The 16,056-nt window shown below is 35.7% G+C and overlaps 1 protein-coding gene across 11 annotated transcripts in view; it reads left to right on the top strand.

Moving 5' to 3' along the window:
- Nucleotides 1-16,056, top strand: part of LOC145230576 (microtubule-actin cross-linking factor 1-like) — a 141,614-nt gene that overhangs the window by 57,182 nt on the left and 68,376 nt on the right. For all 11 annotated transcript variants that reach the window (XM_080096022.1, XM_080096025.1, XM_080096023.1 and 8 more), the window contains 28 exons: nucleotides 21-143; nucleotides 220-372; nucleotides 1,031-1,312; nucleotides 1,371-1,551; nucleotides 1,739-1,893; nucleotides 2,139-2,317; nucleotides 2,387-2,522; nucleotides 2,601-2,830; nucleotides 2,892-2,932; nucleotides 4,453-4,610; nucleotides 4,683-4,867; nucleotides 4,971-5,109; nucleotides 6,694-6,925; nucleotides 7,002-7,156; nucleotides 7,223-7,419; nucleotides 7,489-7,624; nucleotides 7,688-7,949; nucleotides 8,358-8,512; nucleotides 8,691-8,875; nucleotides 8,943-9,102; nucleotides 9,216-9,435; nucleotides 9,492-9,646; nucleotides 9,897-10,069; nucleotides 10,146-10,284; nucleotides 13,918-14,102; nucleotides 14,344-14,503; nucleotides 14,733-14,942; nucleotides 15,011-15,109. In XM_080096022.1, the coding sequence (XP_079952148.1) occupies nucleotides 21-143; nucleotides 220-372; nucleotides 1,031-1,312; nucleotides 1,371-1,551; nucleotides 1,739-1,893; nucleotides 2,139-2,317; nucleotides 2,387-2,522; nucleotides 2,601-2,830; nucleotides 2,892-2,932; nucleotides 4,453-4,610; nucleotides 4,683-4,867; nucleotides 4,971-5,109; nucleotides 6,694-6,925; nucleotides 7,002-7,156; nucleotides 7,223-7,419; nucleotides 7,489-7,624; nucleotides 7,688-7,949; nucleotides 8,358-8,512; nucleotides 8,691-8,875; nucleotides 8,943-9,102; nucleotides 9,216-9,435; nucleotides 9,492-9,646; nucleotides 9,897-10,069; nucleotides 10,146-10,284; nucleotides 13,918-14,102; nucleotides 14,344-14,503; nucleotides 14,733-14,942; nucleotides 15,011-15,109 (4,785 nt within the window). The remainder of the gene's footprint in view (nucleotides 1-20; nucleotides 144-219; nucleotides 373-1,030; nucleotides 1,313-1,370; nucleotides 1,552-1,738; nucleotides 1,894-2,138; nucleotides 2,318-2,386; nucleotides 2,523-2,600; nucleotides 2,831-2,891; nucleotides 2,933-4,452; nucleotides 4,611-4,682; nucleotides 4,868-4,970; nucleotides 5,110-6,693; nucleotides 6,926-7,001; nucleotides 7,157-7,222; nucleotides 7,420-7,488; nucleotides 7,625-7,687; nucleotides 7,950-8,357; nucleotides 8,513-8,690; nucleotides 8,876-8,942; nucleotides 9,103-9,215; nucleotides 9,436-9,491; nucleotides 9,647-9,896; nucleotides 10,070-10,145; nucleotides 10,285-13,917; nucleotides 14,103-14,343; nucleotides 14,504-14,732; nucleotides 14,943-15,010; nucleotides 15,110-16,056) is intronic.

Below are 16,056 nucleotides of genomic sequence, written 5' to 3' on the forward strand. Positions count from 1 at the left end.
GAACCACAAATTTTGTTTAGTTTGCATCAAAATGTTCTGATAATGAAAATTGGCTTGATACTTGTGAAAGGGACTTGAAAAAGCTTCAAGATGTCACATTTGACAATATAACAACTTGTGAAGAACGCTTGGAAAATCGGGAGGTATTATAGTAGTGTTTTGAGTTGTTGTTTTTTTGTGCATATGCGTTTCGATACTGACATCCTTTTTGCCACACAGGAGTTTGTAAATGATGTTCAATCCCATGGACCTGCTATTATTGACATTGTCAAACAATGCAGGGAAGTTCCGTGTATTATTGAAAGGCATCCTTCATATTCTTCTGTATCTCAACCAGTTGTGAAAGCACTGTGCAGTTATCGATCAGACAAAGTAGGTTATAAAAGTCATGGTCCAGAAAGTGACAATCAGTATTTTGAACAGTTATGTCATAATCACCCAGCATCAATCTTAACTGGCCCTAAGCATCATTATAAATTTAGTTTGTGGCCCATGTGATAAACAGTTGCATGCCCCTGGTTTGGGGTATATGTTTGGTTTATTATGGGAAGGGGACACATATTGATTTTACTCGAATTTTTTTTGTTTTTTTGTTGTTGTTTTTTCTTTTTGTTTTTTTCTTCCCAAAGTTTGTCCGACCCGTTTTTCCATCAAATATTTGATGGATTTGGATGAACAGTTATGTCATCCAATACTGAATAACTATGTTGGCCACCATTGTAATTAAGTGAAATAATGTTTTGCCATTTGGTATGGGTACTGTTTTGTAAAATATAGGCAGTTATATCACTAGGTAACCATTATCGTTTCATCAACTTTTTTCATATTGCATGTTCATTGTTCACATATAAAACCTTGTGCCTAGAAAGTGTAGACATGTTGTCATGGGTGCTCCTCTCTGTAGGGAACACATATTGTTTTCATCCATATTTTTTACGGTTCACCTTTTTTTTGCAATATTGAGTTGAGAACAAACCAAGGATATGGAAATATTTGAAAAACATTCAATGTTATATTTTTTATGTTTTAGCTTGCTGTTGCAAAAGGTGAGAACTGCACTATAGTCTCCAAAGCAAACAATAACTTTGTGAATGTGGTTACACCATCTGACCAGAAGGGCAGTGCACCAAATTTCATCTTACAGTATCAACCACCCAGCACTGAGTGTGTAAATCGTGCTGATTTGCTTCAGCAAAGATACAACAAGCTGTGCATTGAAATGGAAGTTTGTATGAAGACAATTGACATATTTGTAAGAACTCATGAAATACAAAGAAAATGTCAAAATGTGCTATTGATGGATGTGCATGAGGTAGGTGAAATTGTGTATAAATTTGTGATTCTTTGTTAACGCTTTTTTCACATTTTAGTATCGGAATCTAAAACCTGAAGAAAGGGAACTCATTCTGATTAGCTTGTCAAAAGATGTAAAGTTGTTAAAGGATAAAGCAAATGATTTGCAAAATTGTGAAGATCATGTAACACCCTGCATTACAACTTATCAGAGCTGCATCAACCACATAAATGATCTTAACCAACAACTGACTTATGGCAAGTCTTGTACTTTTATAAGTTGGGGTTCTTTTTAATTTTGTTTGATTACACTTTTGTTTTGTTTTTTAGTTGATAGTTGTGTACTGTTAGCTTTTTGGCACTTTTAAGCATGCATGTTATATAACCCAAATAGGCTATGTGTTTAAATATACATGTTGATTGAAGTCTGGAGTATTATTTACAGAGGATGATGCTCAGCAGCAATGTCAAACATACTGTTCCCGATTAAATGTTCTTCTTCGAAGACTGACAGACTTACATGACACTGTTATAGTTCGCATTCAAACAGCTTCATTGGGAAATTATAATGATGTTCCTGAATTACTTGCTGATCACAAGGTTGGTTTGTAACAGCACAGGTTTAACTTTATTTACAAGATGTATTTAAGGTAAGGTGCACTGCATGCTTTTTTATTTTGTTCAATCAGCTCATGTTTCATGATTTGTAACTGCAAGGTGTCATTGCTAATCATTAGTTTCTATTCAGCATGATTTCAGAAGAAGGTATATTTGTTTTAAGACATGTTTGCCTGGAAATCTCAAAACATCTCCCTGAACACACTAAATGTTGAATACCTTTTCAGGGTTCAGTTGATGAACTGGAAAGATGTGAACCCCATTACCAGCAGGTGTGCTCTGAAACCCAATCAGTTGTGGAAAAGTTTTCATCCTTTCCTTGTTCGAGCACTTTAAACTCACAGTTGGATAGTGTTGTAAAGCAGTGGAATATGTCATGGCACACCACTCATGTTTATCTTGACAAGTGTGTTAGATTAAATTTCGTTTAATTTACGACATCAAGGACAAAGTTTTCCAACTGTTTCTTTTGTAGAGTGAAGGTTGTGCTGTTGCTTATTGATGACATTAAGGACACAGAAAGTGTTTTACAAAAAGTAGAAACAACATTAGCTGCACAGGAAGATGAAACAGATGTTGCAAGGCTGAAAGACCAACAGAAAGTCTTCAAAGTATTGACTGGAGCTTAAAAACATGTCATTGTTGTTTAAAACACTACTTTTCATTTTATGATATTAAAACTTTTCCAGAGCCTTTACGAGATTTTACTGAAGAAAGATCCTGTTGTTATTAACTTGAAAACAAATAGCCAAAAGCTACAAGAATTATCTACAAAGTTTTTGGATACGGAATGGAATAAAAACGAAAGAAACTTAGCAATCCAGTATCCCATATTGTCAAAAGAAATTGCAGCCTATGCAGAAACAGTTCATAATATTTCCGAACGGTGGCAAATCTGTAAAGTTTCTATTGTGGAGAGGTTTGTAATGAATCAAAAGTTTATGAGTTAAAGTATAAAGCTTATGTGTTTTAATTTTTAGACTGGATAGAATTTTGGAAGTACTTCCACAAGTTGAAAAAGGTAATGTATAGGGATGGGCCAAAACTGCAAATGTTCTGTTTGGTCGAGCACCGAGCATCTCACTTTAATGCTCGGTGCTCGGCCAAGCACACTCGGTGCATTATGACATCACAAAAAATCCCCGTTCTACGTTTTAGCTCTACATGGGCTCTTACGTCACCGGCGGTGTTTTATTCAGCTGTACATGCCCATAAAGTATGCGTTTTTCCACCATCTAGTGCATTTGAAAAATCATTCATTTTTGTTCATAGACACACTTTAGAACACTAGTTACATATGTTAGCAGGGCATGAATATGCAAATTTAACGCTCGGGTCAGTTTGTGCAACTACTCGGCCGAGCACCGAGCATCAAAAACAGCGATGCTCGGTACCGAGTACTCGGGTTCTGGCTCTGTTCGGCGCATCCCTAGTAATGTATAGTTTTTAATATGTGGTATCCAGGGAGACATTGAATATTGTGACATTGTTTTGCATTTCAACTAGGGATAGGCTAAAACTGCAAAAGTTCTGTTTGGTTGAGCACCGAGCATTTCACATTATTGCAAGGTGCTCGGCTGAGCACCCTGGGTGTATTGTGATGTCATAACATTCCAATTTTTTGCTGTAGTTTTGTACTTTTTTATTGTCCCTTATCTAGCCACCAGTATCCAAAAATCTCTTCTGTATATTAGGCAAGTCAACACCAAGTGTTTTTTGAGTACCATCGCTAAACTTTTTAAAAATATCTTTTTATACTACACATGTTTCCACTCTTTACACATGTTTTCATGTTTCTACAGTCAGCTTTCGAGTCATGCTTTTGTTTCAAATGCCTTAACATTGTGACGTACTGGTGTAAAACGACACATGCCTGATGCTAACTTGTTTGTTGCACATGTTTATCACCAAAATGCTTTCTATTGTGAAGTTAACAAGCCCATATGTGACTCTTTCATAGCATTATTGTGTAATACCCAAGTAATTTTTTAGGGTGGGGGGGGGGCTTGGTTTATGCGACTGGTCGGCCGAGCAGCAACACCGAGGAACAGAAAATGCGATAATGGGTTCTGACTTGGTTCAGCCCATCCCTAATTTCAACATAATAATGATGTTATTTTAATAAATACGAAACTTTACAAGCTGTTATAATTTGATTTTTTTTTATTTTTGTTGCATAGGGCAGGGGTGTGCAACATACGGCCTGTGACAGCTATTTATGTGGCCTGCGCTAGTAGTACATTGTTTTATACTTTTCACTCTTAAGTTGTAGGAAATGTTGGCATTTTTGACATTGTGATACAAGGTAAACTGACATGAAACTCTACAAAAACTCTGTTAAAAAATTGGCCTTCACCATCCTTAAGGGGTATGCGATCAATTCCCAATCACCCAGCATCAATCTTAACTGGCCCTAAACATCATTATAAATTTAGTTTGTGGCCCATGTGATAAACAGTTGCATGCCCCTGGTTTGGGGTATATGTTTGGTTTATTTGAAGTACACTTTCCATAATTGCACAAGTTATAACTTTTCAACAGCTGCTGAAGAGGAACAAAAGGCGTTGAAGTATATTGAAATGCTCCAAGCACTGTTAAAGAAGATGATTGATTTGGAGTCTTCACAAAACCTAAACAAACTTTATCAATTACATCAGCTTCCTGAAGATGAAATTCAAGCTCTTTTACAGTCTCAGGGGGTTGGTAACATTATGATTACAACCTTGAAAATTGCTCTTGTCAACACAGATTACATAGCAATTTTTCTGCAGGAAATATCAGCTCAGAGTGAAATTGTCAAAAGAGAATATGATACAACTCAAACAGAGGTGGTTAATTTTGTAAATGTGGAGGCGACAAATGATACAAATTACAATGCAAACTTGAGGGAAATCCTTCATGAGGTTCAGAACAAATGGGCAATTACATGGCTGGTGGTGCATGTATATTTGGAGAAGTAAGTGATGTTTATTGTATGTAGCGGCAGAATAGCTAAATATAAATTGCTAAAAAAATTATTAATAATGTTGCTATTATAAAAATATATTTATTTCTTGTAGAATTAAAGGAATATTACACATTTTCCGAACAAAAAAACACTGTGATACAGTTATTGGGGAATATAACAGTGTGATCGAATCAGCTAATAAACCAAACCAGGACATAGCTGAAATGAAGCATCTTCATCAACAAATGAAGGTTATTCATAAAAAATCTAGATAATCGTTTTTTTCTTTATTTCTCTCAGTTTTTTTTTTCCTTTTTTTTTTTTTTTTTTTTTCGTTGAAATTTGTCCACTTTTGGCATGAAACCTTTGGTGGATTTGGATGCAACTTTCACAGATGTTAGATATAGTCTTGTAGATGTGCCATCTGTTTCATTTGACTTGATAACTCCAGTCTTTACCCAACTAGCCCCCAAAATGTAAGATTTTTTTGGACCCTGCTGCGCACCACAAATGCGTCATAAAGTCAACATAACATATGTTACATGTGTTTGTGTATTGCTTGGTGGACATTTTTGCATAGGGGGTGTTTAACAGCTTATGCCAGGGGTGGGCAACCTTTGTTACTGTAGGGCCAATTAGAAATGTCAAAATTGGATCGAGGGCCGCACATGTGCACAGTGATTTTGCTTTGTTTCTTACCAAATATGCTTAACTGCAAGAAAAATTCGTATTTGATTCTAGCCACATTTTGCCAAATCGCAGAAAACTAGCATCAGGCACATTATTCAGCTCAAAAACTTGTAATAATTGGACTCGTTTGCCAGTACCTTTGAAATCCAAGCATCTCTGCGGGCCGCACAAGCTTTAATAAAGGGCCGCATGCGGCCCGCTGGCCGCAGAATGCCCGCCCCTGGCTTATGCTGTCACAAGAATTGACAAATGTTGTTTAAAACACCTTTAGCGGTCAATTTTAAACATGGGCCAATTTGGATGAAACTTTACAGGACTAATTTGGGTCATTGTGGTTTAGTTAGTCGAGGGGCGCACCATCAAAACATTTGTAACAGTGTAACATGACAAAAAAATGCATGGTTAAAAAGTAAAATGTTCATTAATGCCATTTCCCACATCAAAAAAACATTATTGTAATAAATACCAAACAGATATACAGTATAGCAGAGTGAAAGAACAAACTTACATATACCACTAATAGAGAATGATTGTATCATGTGAACTCTAAGAGGGTATTCAACCTGAGTAAAACACTTAACTTCTAAAAGTTACTTCACGGGCTACACAAAAACTTTAGGGAGTGCCACTGCTGCCCACGCATGTTGAACACCCCTGCGTTATAGAATACACTATTTTGTTGTGATGATTAATGTGTTTTATTCTATAGCCCCAATGTTCACCCCATTAACCCCTAAAATGAGTGAAATTTGTAAACAACATTAAAATTGGATAAAATTTTGGCAGTTTGTATAATATGCAAATTTTAGGTGTTGATTGTTTATTTTTAACCTGTAGCCCCACCATTTACCCCACTAACCCCTAAAATGGGTGAATTTTTCCAACAATGTCTGAATTGGATGAGATTTGGATAGTTTATACCTTATATGACATGATTATTTTTGTACGTCTTATAGCATGATACATTTTGCATGTGTGAGGAGCCATGCGTTTCAAACAACAAACCAACAAATAACAACAGTTAAAAAAAATTGGCTACATGGACTTGATTTAAATATATTAATGTTCAAAAATAGGTTATAGTGTATGTGCAATAGCAATATCTGCAAGCCACCATACTACTAATTTTTGTCTGCTTTGTGTAGAGCTTATTGGCCCAGGTTCCGAAGCAGGATTCCAACTTTGAGTTGTTAACAAAGAACTTTGATGCAACTGAAGATGTTGTAAACCAGCTTCCTGAAGAGTGGAAGTCTGGAAATGTTATCGAGGAAACTAAGAGGAAAGTTAATAACACCATTAGTGAATGGGAAGATGTGAAGGAAAATCTTAAAAGAATCAATATACAACTTGAAGATTCAATTGACTATCTGGAAAAGGGTAATGTTAAGTTTAAAATACTTCATCTGTCCATTCTATGATGTGTTAATTTTTAACTAATTGTCAACATTTCTAGCACAATCCTCCAAAAATGATGTGGACAAACTTTGTGAGAAAGTTGCTGCTTTCAACAGTGAACTGAATGTTATTTGTGAAACACAAAATTCCAAAATATTGATGCCATTATCTCATGATCCATCAAGTCTGGAAAAGTGTTTGACTCAACAAAAAGTTAGCAATTTGATTATGACCCTTGTTTAAGGCATTCATGAAATTAAAAATCTGTTTATTTTGCAGAGTGTTGTAGATAATATTCATCTACTTTCTGGGAAATATTTTAATCTGGGTGCTGAATGTAGTGAGTGTAAAGCTGCTGTAAAAGACACAAATGAAAAGATGGTTGGTGATGCAATTCAAAAGTTGGAAAGAGAAGAAGAGCTGATGCACCGACTGTGGCAGGAATTGTGTGATCGAGCTGACTTGTTTAAAGTCAAGTAAGTCTTATCCTTGTTTCAATATGTCGATTTGCTTGATTTGCCATTTTTATACTCTACCATTTACAGACTGGTAAACCTGATTAAAGCAGTTGAAAATCTTCATGATTTTGAAAATCAAACCTCAAGTTGTGAAAATACACTCAACAGTTATTCAGAATCTATGGATGTGGAGAAGTTAAGGCAGCACAAAGAACATTTATCGGTTAGCTGACGCAAAACAATATTAAGTGTGTTTTTTAATTTTAACATTTTGTTTTTTTGGCAGGAACTCATGTCAAATGTTGATAAAATTGATGAAACTGAAGTTGATGCCAGATCTTCTGTTAATGATTTAACAACAACTGCATCAGAACTTCTTAAGAGCAGTCAAACTGTTTCAGACAGTGCAGAGGGAAATGAAAGTGACATGGATGCCACAAAGTGTAGTGAAAACTTTCTTTCCACTCATGAAAGGTGGCTTAAAGTAAAAATACAGCTTTGTAAACAAGTGGAACTATGTGGAGCAAGTATTGAGAAAAAAGAGCAAGGTTGGTTCTTAACACTTTTAGTAAATTTTTCAGCAGCAGAATAAACCAATATTATTGATTGTTTCACAACACTTTTACTCTTATGGTCACTTCACATGCACAAATCTGTACATTTGCTGAATAATAATTAAGCTGGTACTTACAATTTCAAGTGACATAGCATTGTTTTTTTACAATTTTCTGCAGATAATTTCTTCCATCCATTGTATGGAATACAACGATTTTTTAGATATGATACTGGCAATGAGAAAACATGTGATAAAGTGAATAGTCTAAATTAATAGAAAGACATACAAACACAAGATTAAAATAAGTGGATGCATCATGCTTTTAAATGCAATATGATTTAGTATATTTATTATCATCTACATCACATATTACATTAAAATAACAAATTTGTATCTTTAGAAATTGAACATGAAACCTTGTTGAACTCATTGTTGGTGGAAATAAAGAGTTTGACAGATGAATTGAAAAAGATTGAAAGTTCACAGGTTGTACGAATGGAAATGATGTTGCCCAATGATTTGGTTGCTTTAAACAATATCTATGATCAGCAAAAGGTAACCAACTCACTTAAACTGTCTTTCAAAAACATTTTATTCTTTCCCTTGGAAGATTTTTAAGATAAAACTAGATTTTTTGTCAAAGTTTTTTCAACACACTAATCAAGCTGATCTCAAAAATGTATCCCAACTCTCATATATTTTCCAACGCATATTAAATTTACCTCATTTTTAGGAAAGGGAATTGATTCTCTGTGAGAACATTGAACCTAGATATTCTGATCTTGTTTTGCGATGCAACCAAGCTCTTGACAAGCAATCTGCACTCACAGATACTGCGCAGCTGGTTCTTACTGAAAAGGAAAACTTGACAAAAACTTGGCAATTAGTGATCGACCTTGTTCGGACTTATTTTATCAAGTAAAACTTGTGGCACTAGGAATGCTTGTCAAATGTTACACACAACTACATTGATGTTTACTTGCAGGCTTCAGCATATTAAAGCACTGTCTGAAGCTCTCTCAGTTGCTGAGCCAGTTTTAAAGAAATACAAAGGAAAATATGCTGAGGTGAAAGGGAATGTAAAAACAAATTCAGGGGAATTCATGGAACCAGAGTTGATTAAAAAAGCCTGTGGTCAACTTGAGGTAAGGATACACATTTTTGTTCACATCATCACATGAAGAATTTGCTTAAAAACCTTTTTAACATAAATGCAAAAATTGTTTTACATACATTCTGAATTCCGCTGTTGTCATAGGAAATAAAAATGGAAGCAAAATCAAACGAATCAGTAATAACAGATGTTAGCTACACCATGGAATCTTGCCAAAAGAAAATTAATGATTCAATATCTGACCAAGATTTTCTGTATTATATTCCTGCTGGTAACAAGCTGCAAGAGGAGTGGACATCTTTGTTTAAAGATCTCACACTTTTGTTGACTGAGTTACGAAGTGCACTTCCTGAAGCTGAAAGGGGTAAATGTAACTACATGACTGGTGTGAGCCAATTATTTTTTACAAACTATTTGCAGTTAACACCTTGAATGCTTCTGCTTTGAATATTTTGGCTGCACTTAAAAAAATGGATTCTGAACTGGAAGGAATGATGTATACATTGCAAGCATGGATGGCCCTCACCCTATCCACAGATATGGATGCCATTTTGAAAGCAAAATCTCAACACCTGGTTAGTTACTGTTTCTTGGGGGGTCACATATTGTTTGTTTTTTTCATGTTTGTCTCATTTTTGTCTAATATATATTGTTTTAAGTGCGGCAATTGTTGCATCTTGTTCATCATTAAATAGCATGTAGTATTGCAAATATTTAGCAAAGCCACCTTTCTAGTTGGCATTAAATTGTCATATGTGTTAATTTACTTAAATTTGTATTTATAAATCACTCCTAGAAAGGTAACTGTTAAGCATTTGTTTGCAGACTGCTCAAAATCGCTTTAATGACATTTTGAATGAATTTAAAATGTTGTCTTCTGATGCTGTTCCTATTTTAACTACTTCAACACCAATTACACATCGCCTCCAACTTGCACTGGACAAAGTTGAATCACATGTTTCGGAAGTCACTGAGTTGAACTCAAGATATTCCAAGAAGTATGTTTGCTGTCATTTTTTAAGCAATACTTCTTTTTGGTTAATATTTGATTTTATGTTTATCTTATTTGTGTAGGTTAGAACTACTTTGCATATTAATGGAAGCAGTAAATGTTGCACGGACACCTCTTTGTCGATATGAAAAAGAATTATTGCACTATGTAACCATGGCTGACAATGCAGAAGAACTACACAAACAATTTGATTTGTTTAAGGTTTGAAATACTTTGCTATCTATAATTAGAGGTTTATGTATTTTGTGTTTTATTAGGGTAGTAACAGGCAATCATTTGGTACTGTATTCTTGTGATTGCAATGTACAAATAAGATTATTAAGGGTCCCCTTCACTTAAAGTTATTTTGTACTGCAGTCATATTTCAGGGGGGACACATATTTTCAAGGGGACACATATTGATTTTACTCAAATTGTTTTTGTTTTTTTTCTTTTGTTTTCTTCCTTTTTTTTCTTCCTAAAGTTTGTCCGACTCGTTTTTCCATCAAATGTTTGATGGATTTGGCTGAAATTTACACAGATGGTAGATATAGTTATGTAGATGTGCATCGCACTTTGTTTTTGTTGATAACCCCAGTATTTACCCCGCTAGCCCCCTAAAATGGGTGTTTTTTACCCAAAGTTTGTCCGACTAGTTTTTCCATCAAATGTTTGATGGATTTGAGTGAAATTTACACAGATGGTAGATGTGCATACCACTTTGTTTTTGTTGATAACCCCAGTATTTACCCCGCTAGCCCCCTAAAATGGGTATTTTTCCTGAAAGTTTGTCCGACTTGTTTTTCCATCAAATGTTTGATGGATTTGGCTGTAATTTACACAGATGGTAGATATAGTTATGTAGATGTGCATACCATTTTGTTTTTGTTGATAACCCCAGTATTTACCCCGCTAGCCCCCTAAAATGGGTGTTTTTTACCCAAAGTTTCTCTGACTCGTTTTTCTATTAAATGTTTGATGGATTTGGGTGAAATTTACACAGATGGTAGAGATATTTATGTAGATGTGCATACCACTTCGTTTTTGTTGATAACCCCAGTATTTACCCTGCTAGCCCCCTAAAATGGGTGAGTTTTTAAACAGTGTCAGAATTGGCTGAAATTTGGATAGCTTGTATAGTATGCCATTTATAGGTGTCGATTGTTGTGTTCAACCCTGTAGTCCTAACATTTACCCCACAAACCCCCAAAGTATAAAACGTATTTGTATGTTACTGGGCACCACAAATTAAAGATTTCTGTGGCGCAATAGTATTACAAGGGCAACCAGTTGTATGTTACTCATTGGGGCATTGTGGGTTGCTTGGTGGGCGTTTTAGCGCCATGACAGTTTGCGGGTTGTTAACAGCCCTATGACGTCAGAAACATTAACGGTTGTTGCTCAAAACACCTCTAGTGGTCGAAATTTTAGACATTGGCGGATTTGGCTGAAATTTACACTGATGGTAGATATAGTTATGTAGATGTGCATCCCACTTTGTTTTTGTTGATAACCCCAGTATTTACCTCGCTAGCCCCCTAAAATGGGTATTTTTTCCCCGAAGTTTGTCCGACTCGTTTTTCCATCAAATGTTTGATGGATTTGGTTGAAATTTACACAAATGGGAGATATAGTTATGTAGATGTGCATCCCACTTTGTTTTTGTTAATGCATTATCTACAACTTTGTATGTGTGGGGACCACTGGCGTAGAGTACGGGGGTGCGGGGGTGCCGCGCACCCCCGGCCTTGACCTTTGTATAACGTCAAAATCGCATCCTTGTTCAAGTTACGTCGGTTTTAGAACGTGTTTCCAGCTAAACAAATGCGCCCGCACTCATGCCATTGATCGAACAGACGTCGGTCGAAACGTAACAATTGTAATTGTTTCGCAATAAACGGGCATTTTAATGCAACATAAACATGACATAGAAGTTAACGTTTTAGTATTATTTGTCGCAATAACTTTCTGCAATAAAAAATAACTGGGAAAATAGTCAATGAATTGATTCCTAAGCGTGTTTAATGTCCGTTTGCAAAGCACTGCAACGGTCTAAACTTGATCCAAGGTGGCCTAAGTTTAGGCGTCAGCAATACATAGTCGGCTATATTTAAAACGTGAATTGCTTTTACTTTTATTTTCCGCATAACTAAATCGTTGTTAAAATTGCTGATTCAGCAAATCGCCCTTTCGTTCCATCAGACGTTATCAGACGCACAGCAAACGTTCCAATCGAACACAAACAAATAGTGTCAAGTGACTATTTGCAAATTAATTTCATGGAAACTACAGGCTAAAGTAAGTAAAAGGTGGTATTTGGTCCTATACGGGTACAAATACTGCACATGGCATATAGGCATCGGCGTCAATTATCAAAAGTCGCACCCCCGGTATTTTTTAAAACTCTACGCCTATGGTGGGGACCCATGAGTTTTTGCCTGCAGAAACGACTAAAGTTATAAAAGACGGTGACTAATATGGGACCCAATGCAAAATAAGCATAGGAAATATATTTATGTTTTAAAATAGGTTATAGTGTATATGCAAGGGCAATATGTGCTAAGCCACCCTTCTAGTTATTAATCCAAACTTGATCCTCCGGAAGTTTGACCCCGAATTACCCAGCAGTTCACCCACAGGCCCCCGAAACGTAATTTTTTAACGCTGGTTTGTAACGCTCGTTTGGTAAAGAAAGAGTGCTTCGAATTTATTGAAATTTGGACATATGTTAGTTATTAATCTGAAATTAATCCTCCAGAAGTTTGACCCCGATTGACCCAGCGGTTCACCCACAAGCCCCCGAAACGTAAATGTGTGTAACGCTCGTTTGGTCAAGAAAGACACTGTAGGCAGAAGTACCAAGAGAGTAACTCACTGGTTTGCGATAGCGGGAGGGCTCAGCTTGACGTCGGACAGACGTTTTACGAGACTTCGTTTCGGTGATTAGAAATCAGCTGTTTTGCACAGCAATGCTATGTCGTTTTATTAAGTTATCACTCACATTTTTAGTTTTGGCGAAGGTTTTACACCTATGACGTGATTTAAACCTAATAAGCGTGCTTCGGTTTTTGTACATGTCAAGCAAAACTTTGTTAATCAAAGTAAAGATGAAAAAATAAACTTGTTTTTTTAAATGCTCGTTGTCAGGGTGGCCGCCGCATGATCACGGGTTACTTAAGGTTAACTAGTAGGTATTACAAACCCAGTTCAGTACTTTCTTTCGTCATAACGTAGCGTGTTTTGACAATCAATTTAGGAATCAATACTCAAGGCATGTATAAATTAGGCTTAACGGTATTGTTGAACACTAAGGACGGCGTGCTATTGAAAACGGTGTCAAAAGGTCAAACAGTCGTTTGGCGTGTACACCCTGAGAGGTTACTACAGGTCAATGGTACTTGTTTTGCGAAACAAAGTTAAATGAAAAACAATTTGTTATGACAATATCTGGTTCAAAGCCAGAGATTAAATTAAAGCATTTGTTACGTTTTTTTAATGTTTTTGTAATTACATGACAATAATAGTGCAAAAAGAATACGAACAAATTTTTTTATTGTTGGGTTGATGCTTTCTAAAAATTTGTCCTTAACAACCTAAAAATCACCGCAACATTTGTTTACTGTAAATCTGCACAAACACGCGTGTGGGGACCCATTAGTTTTTGTTCACAAAAACAATCATATGTGTAGATCAAATGATGTGTATAGTAAATTGGTAAATATCGTATAGAATATATAAAATGGAAGTATATCAGAAAGCCACTCTTCTAGTTTTACCCTGTTACTATTAAAACTGAAACTGTTTTGCCTAGTCTAAATTACTGAATTGTCAAATTTTGTTTTCAAATAACTCCAGGAGCTTGAAACAAATATTCCTCTGCATGATCCAAAATTTTTGGATTTGAAAGAGAAGTCGGATCATTATTGTGAAGTTATGAACCTTTTAAATAGTGGTGACCAGTCAAGTGCACAAATGTACAAATCTGTTTCACAAAACTTCACAGAAAGATGGGAAAACGCTAAAAAACAAATCAGCGAAAGGTACTGTTATAATTAGAAAAACATTTTTGATTCATTCAATTTGAGGAACAAACTCTCAAAAATTAACTTTTTTAGATCAAGGGTAAATTCTTGTGTGCAAACAAAGTTTTGTGGTGTTTTTTGCATTTTATGCATTTTGCCTACATATGGGTAAACAAATCTTACGTTGATATGGTCGCCTAAATTTAGTAACTATACTTGTTGGCAGATTCTAACAGCAGGCCCGGTAATTTTCTTTCAGACTTGCATACCTTACACATGCTGATCAAAAACTGTCTGAAATTCAAAACAAAACTGAAGGGATGTCACAGTGGCTGGACAGTAAAGAGCCAGTTATTTGTAAGGCAAAGGAAAGTCTTGATGATTCTGAACTCATACAGGCAAAGATAGATGAGCATGAGGTATTTAAAAACAATACTTGTAAATTTATTACCCAATTTTAAGTTCAAAGTTGAAGTGCATTTATAATTAAACATGGTCCTGGTCAGACATTTTGCTGTCAATGCTGGTTATCAGTTGGAAGCTGGTAAATTAGCATGGGTTTAAATAGCAATTTACACAGTTGCTTGGCTGTTGGTAGTTTGACAAATTGTTATGTTGTCGATCAACAAATGCTGTGGGATTTGACAGGACATTCAGAACGAATTCCAACATCAGTCTGGGAACTTGTGTCAAATCCAAGATTTGGTGACAGACTTTGACACAACAGCCTGCAAATATGATGAAGTGGCATCCTCTTTTGACCCTCCCTTGCCCGATGGAGTTGAGGGGCTCAAACAACTATCCACAGCTGACAAGGAACAAAGATCGAAAAAAAGGAAAACTGTCATCGAATATGAGGTAGCAACTGTTTGTGCGCAACCCATCATTGAAGTTTTGTGAATGCATATTGGTTGATGTAATTGTAGATTATAACTGTGACACGAAAGTATGATCGACTGAAGAACCTGTTATCAGAAAAGATTGACCATTACAAAGTTGACTTCCAGCAAGCCAAGGAAAATGAGGTATGGAAGCAAAATGTAAAGTGTCTGTTGTTTGTTGCAGTTTTGGTTCAGTTCTTCGAAGCGTTTGCGATTATTAGTAACATCAGCATATCATTCGACTTCTGTGTAAAATGCCTTCTTATTCTTTGCGGTTGCACTTGATATGGTGGTGTGCTTTCATTACTAACGCGTCAGTGTTAAGCTCATTAGTTTCAATGATATGTTTTGTGATTGATTCGGCATTTGGTGGATGCTATTTTGTCTGATGAAGGAATTTTGGGTCTACGACTTGCAGCATGGATTTTGATTGCTATTGCTTTTTGTTCCAGGTGAGTTTAATGTGTCCAACTGTTTTAGCAGGTGTAAATAAACCCTGCCTAGTAGGTGAGACACACTTTGTATCTGCTCTTAGGCTAATTGGTGAAGCTTACTTATATGCAGGCACATTAACTTTGAGAATTTTGCATGACTTAATTCAACTTAATATGTTGCACATCTCATATCTAACAACCTTACTTCTGTGTGAACATTAACCTGCCAATTTTTTCATTTTATTCTTGCAATACATGCTTCTTACAGCTTCATTAGTAGTTTAATTATTCTGTAAATAGTGGACAAGATCATAAAATGCATGTGAACTTTATTAAAAAAAAACTTTACAATTGTAGCTATACAGTCAGACAGAATATTGTAATGTCAGTTACTAATTTGTAGCAATTGTGATGAGGACTGCAGCAAACATTACACAGTGTATGTTAGTTGTGTGAGTAAACAAACAGACAGAACAATTTCTAGTACAAGATCATTGTGTTGTATTCAATAACAATTGCACTGCTTTTGAAACCAAGTAAATTTAATCCAATCTCCATGCATACATAGCAATTGCCAAAAACTTTGTTTTGAGAAAGAGGAGCTACAAAATAAATAAAAAGCTAGGACTTTTTTGAAAGTTGTTTTTTACACTTTTT

The sequence above is a fragment of the Phallusia mammillata genome, chromosome 5, assembly GCF_965637545.1.
Source record: "Phallusia mammillata chromosome 5, kaPhaMamm4.hap1.1, whole genome shotgun sequence".
NCBI classification, from domain to species: domain Eukaryota; kingdom Metazoa; phylum Chordata; class Ascidiacea; order Phlebobranchia; family Ascidiidae; genus Phallusia; species Phallusia mammillata.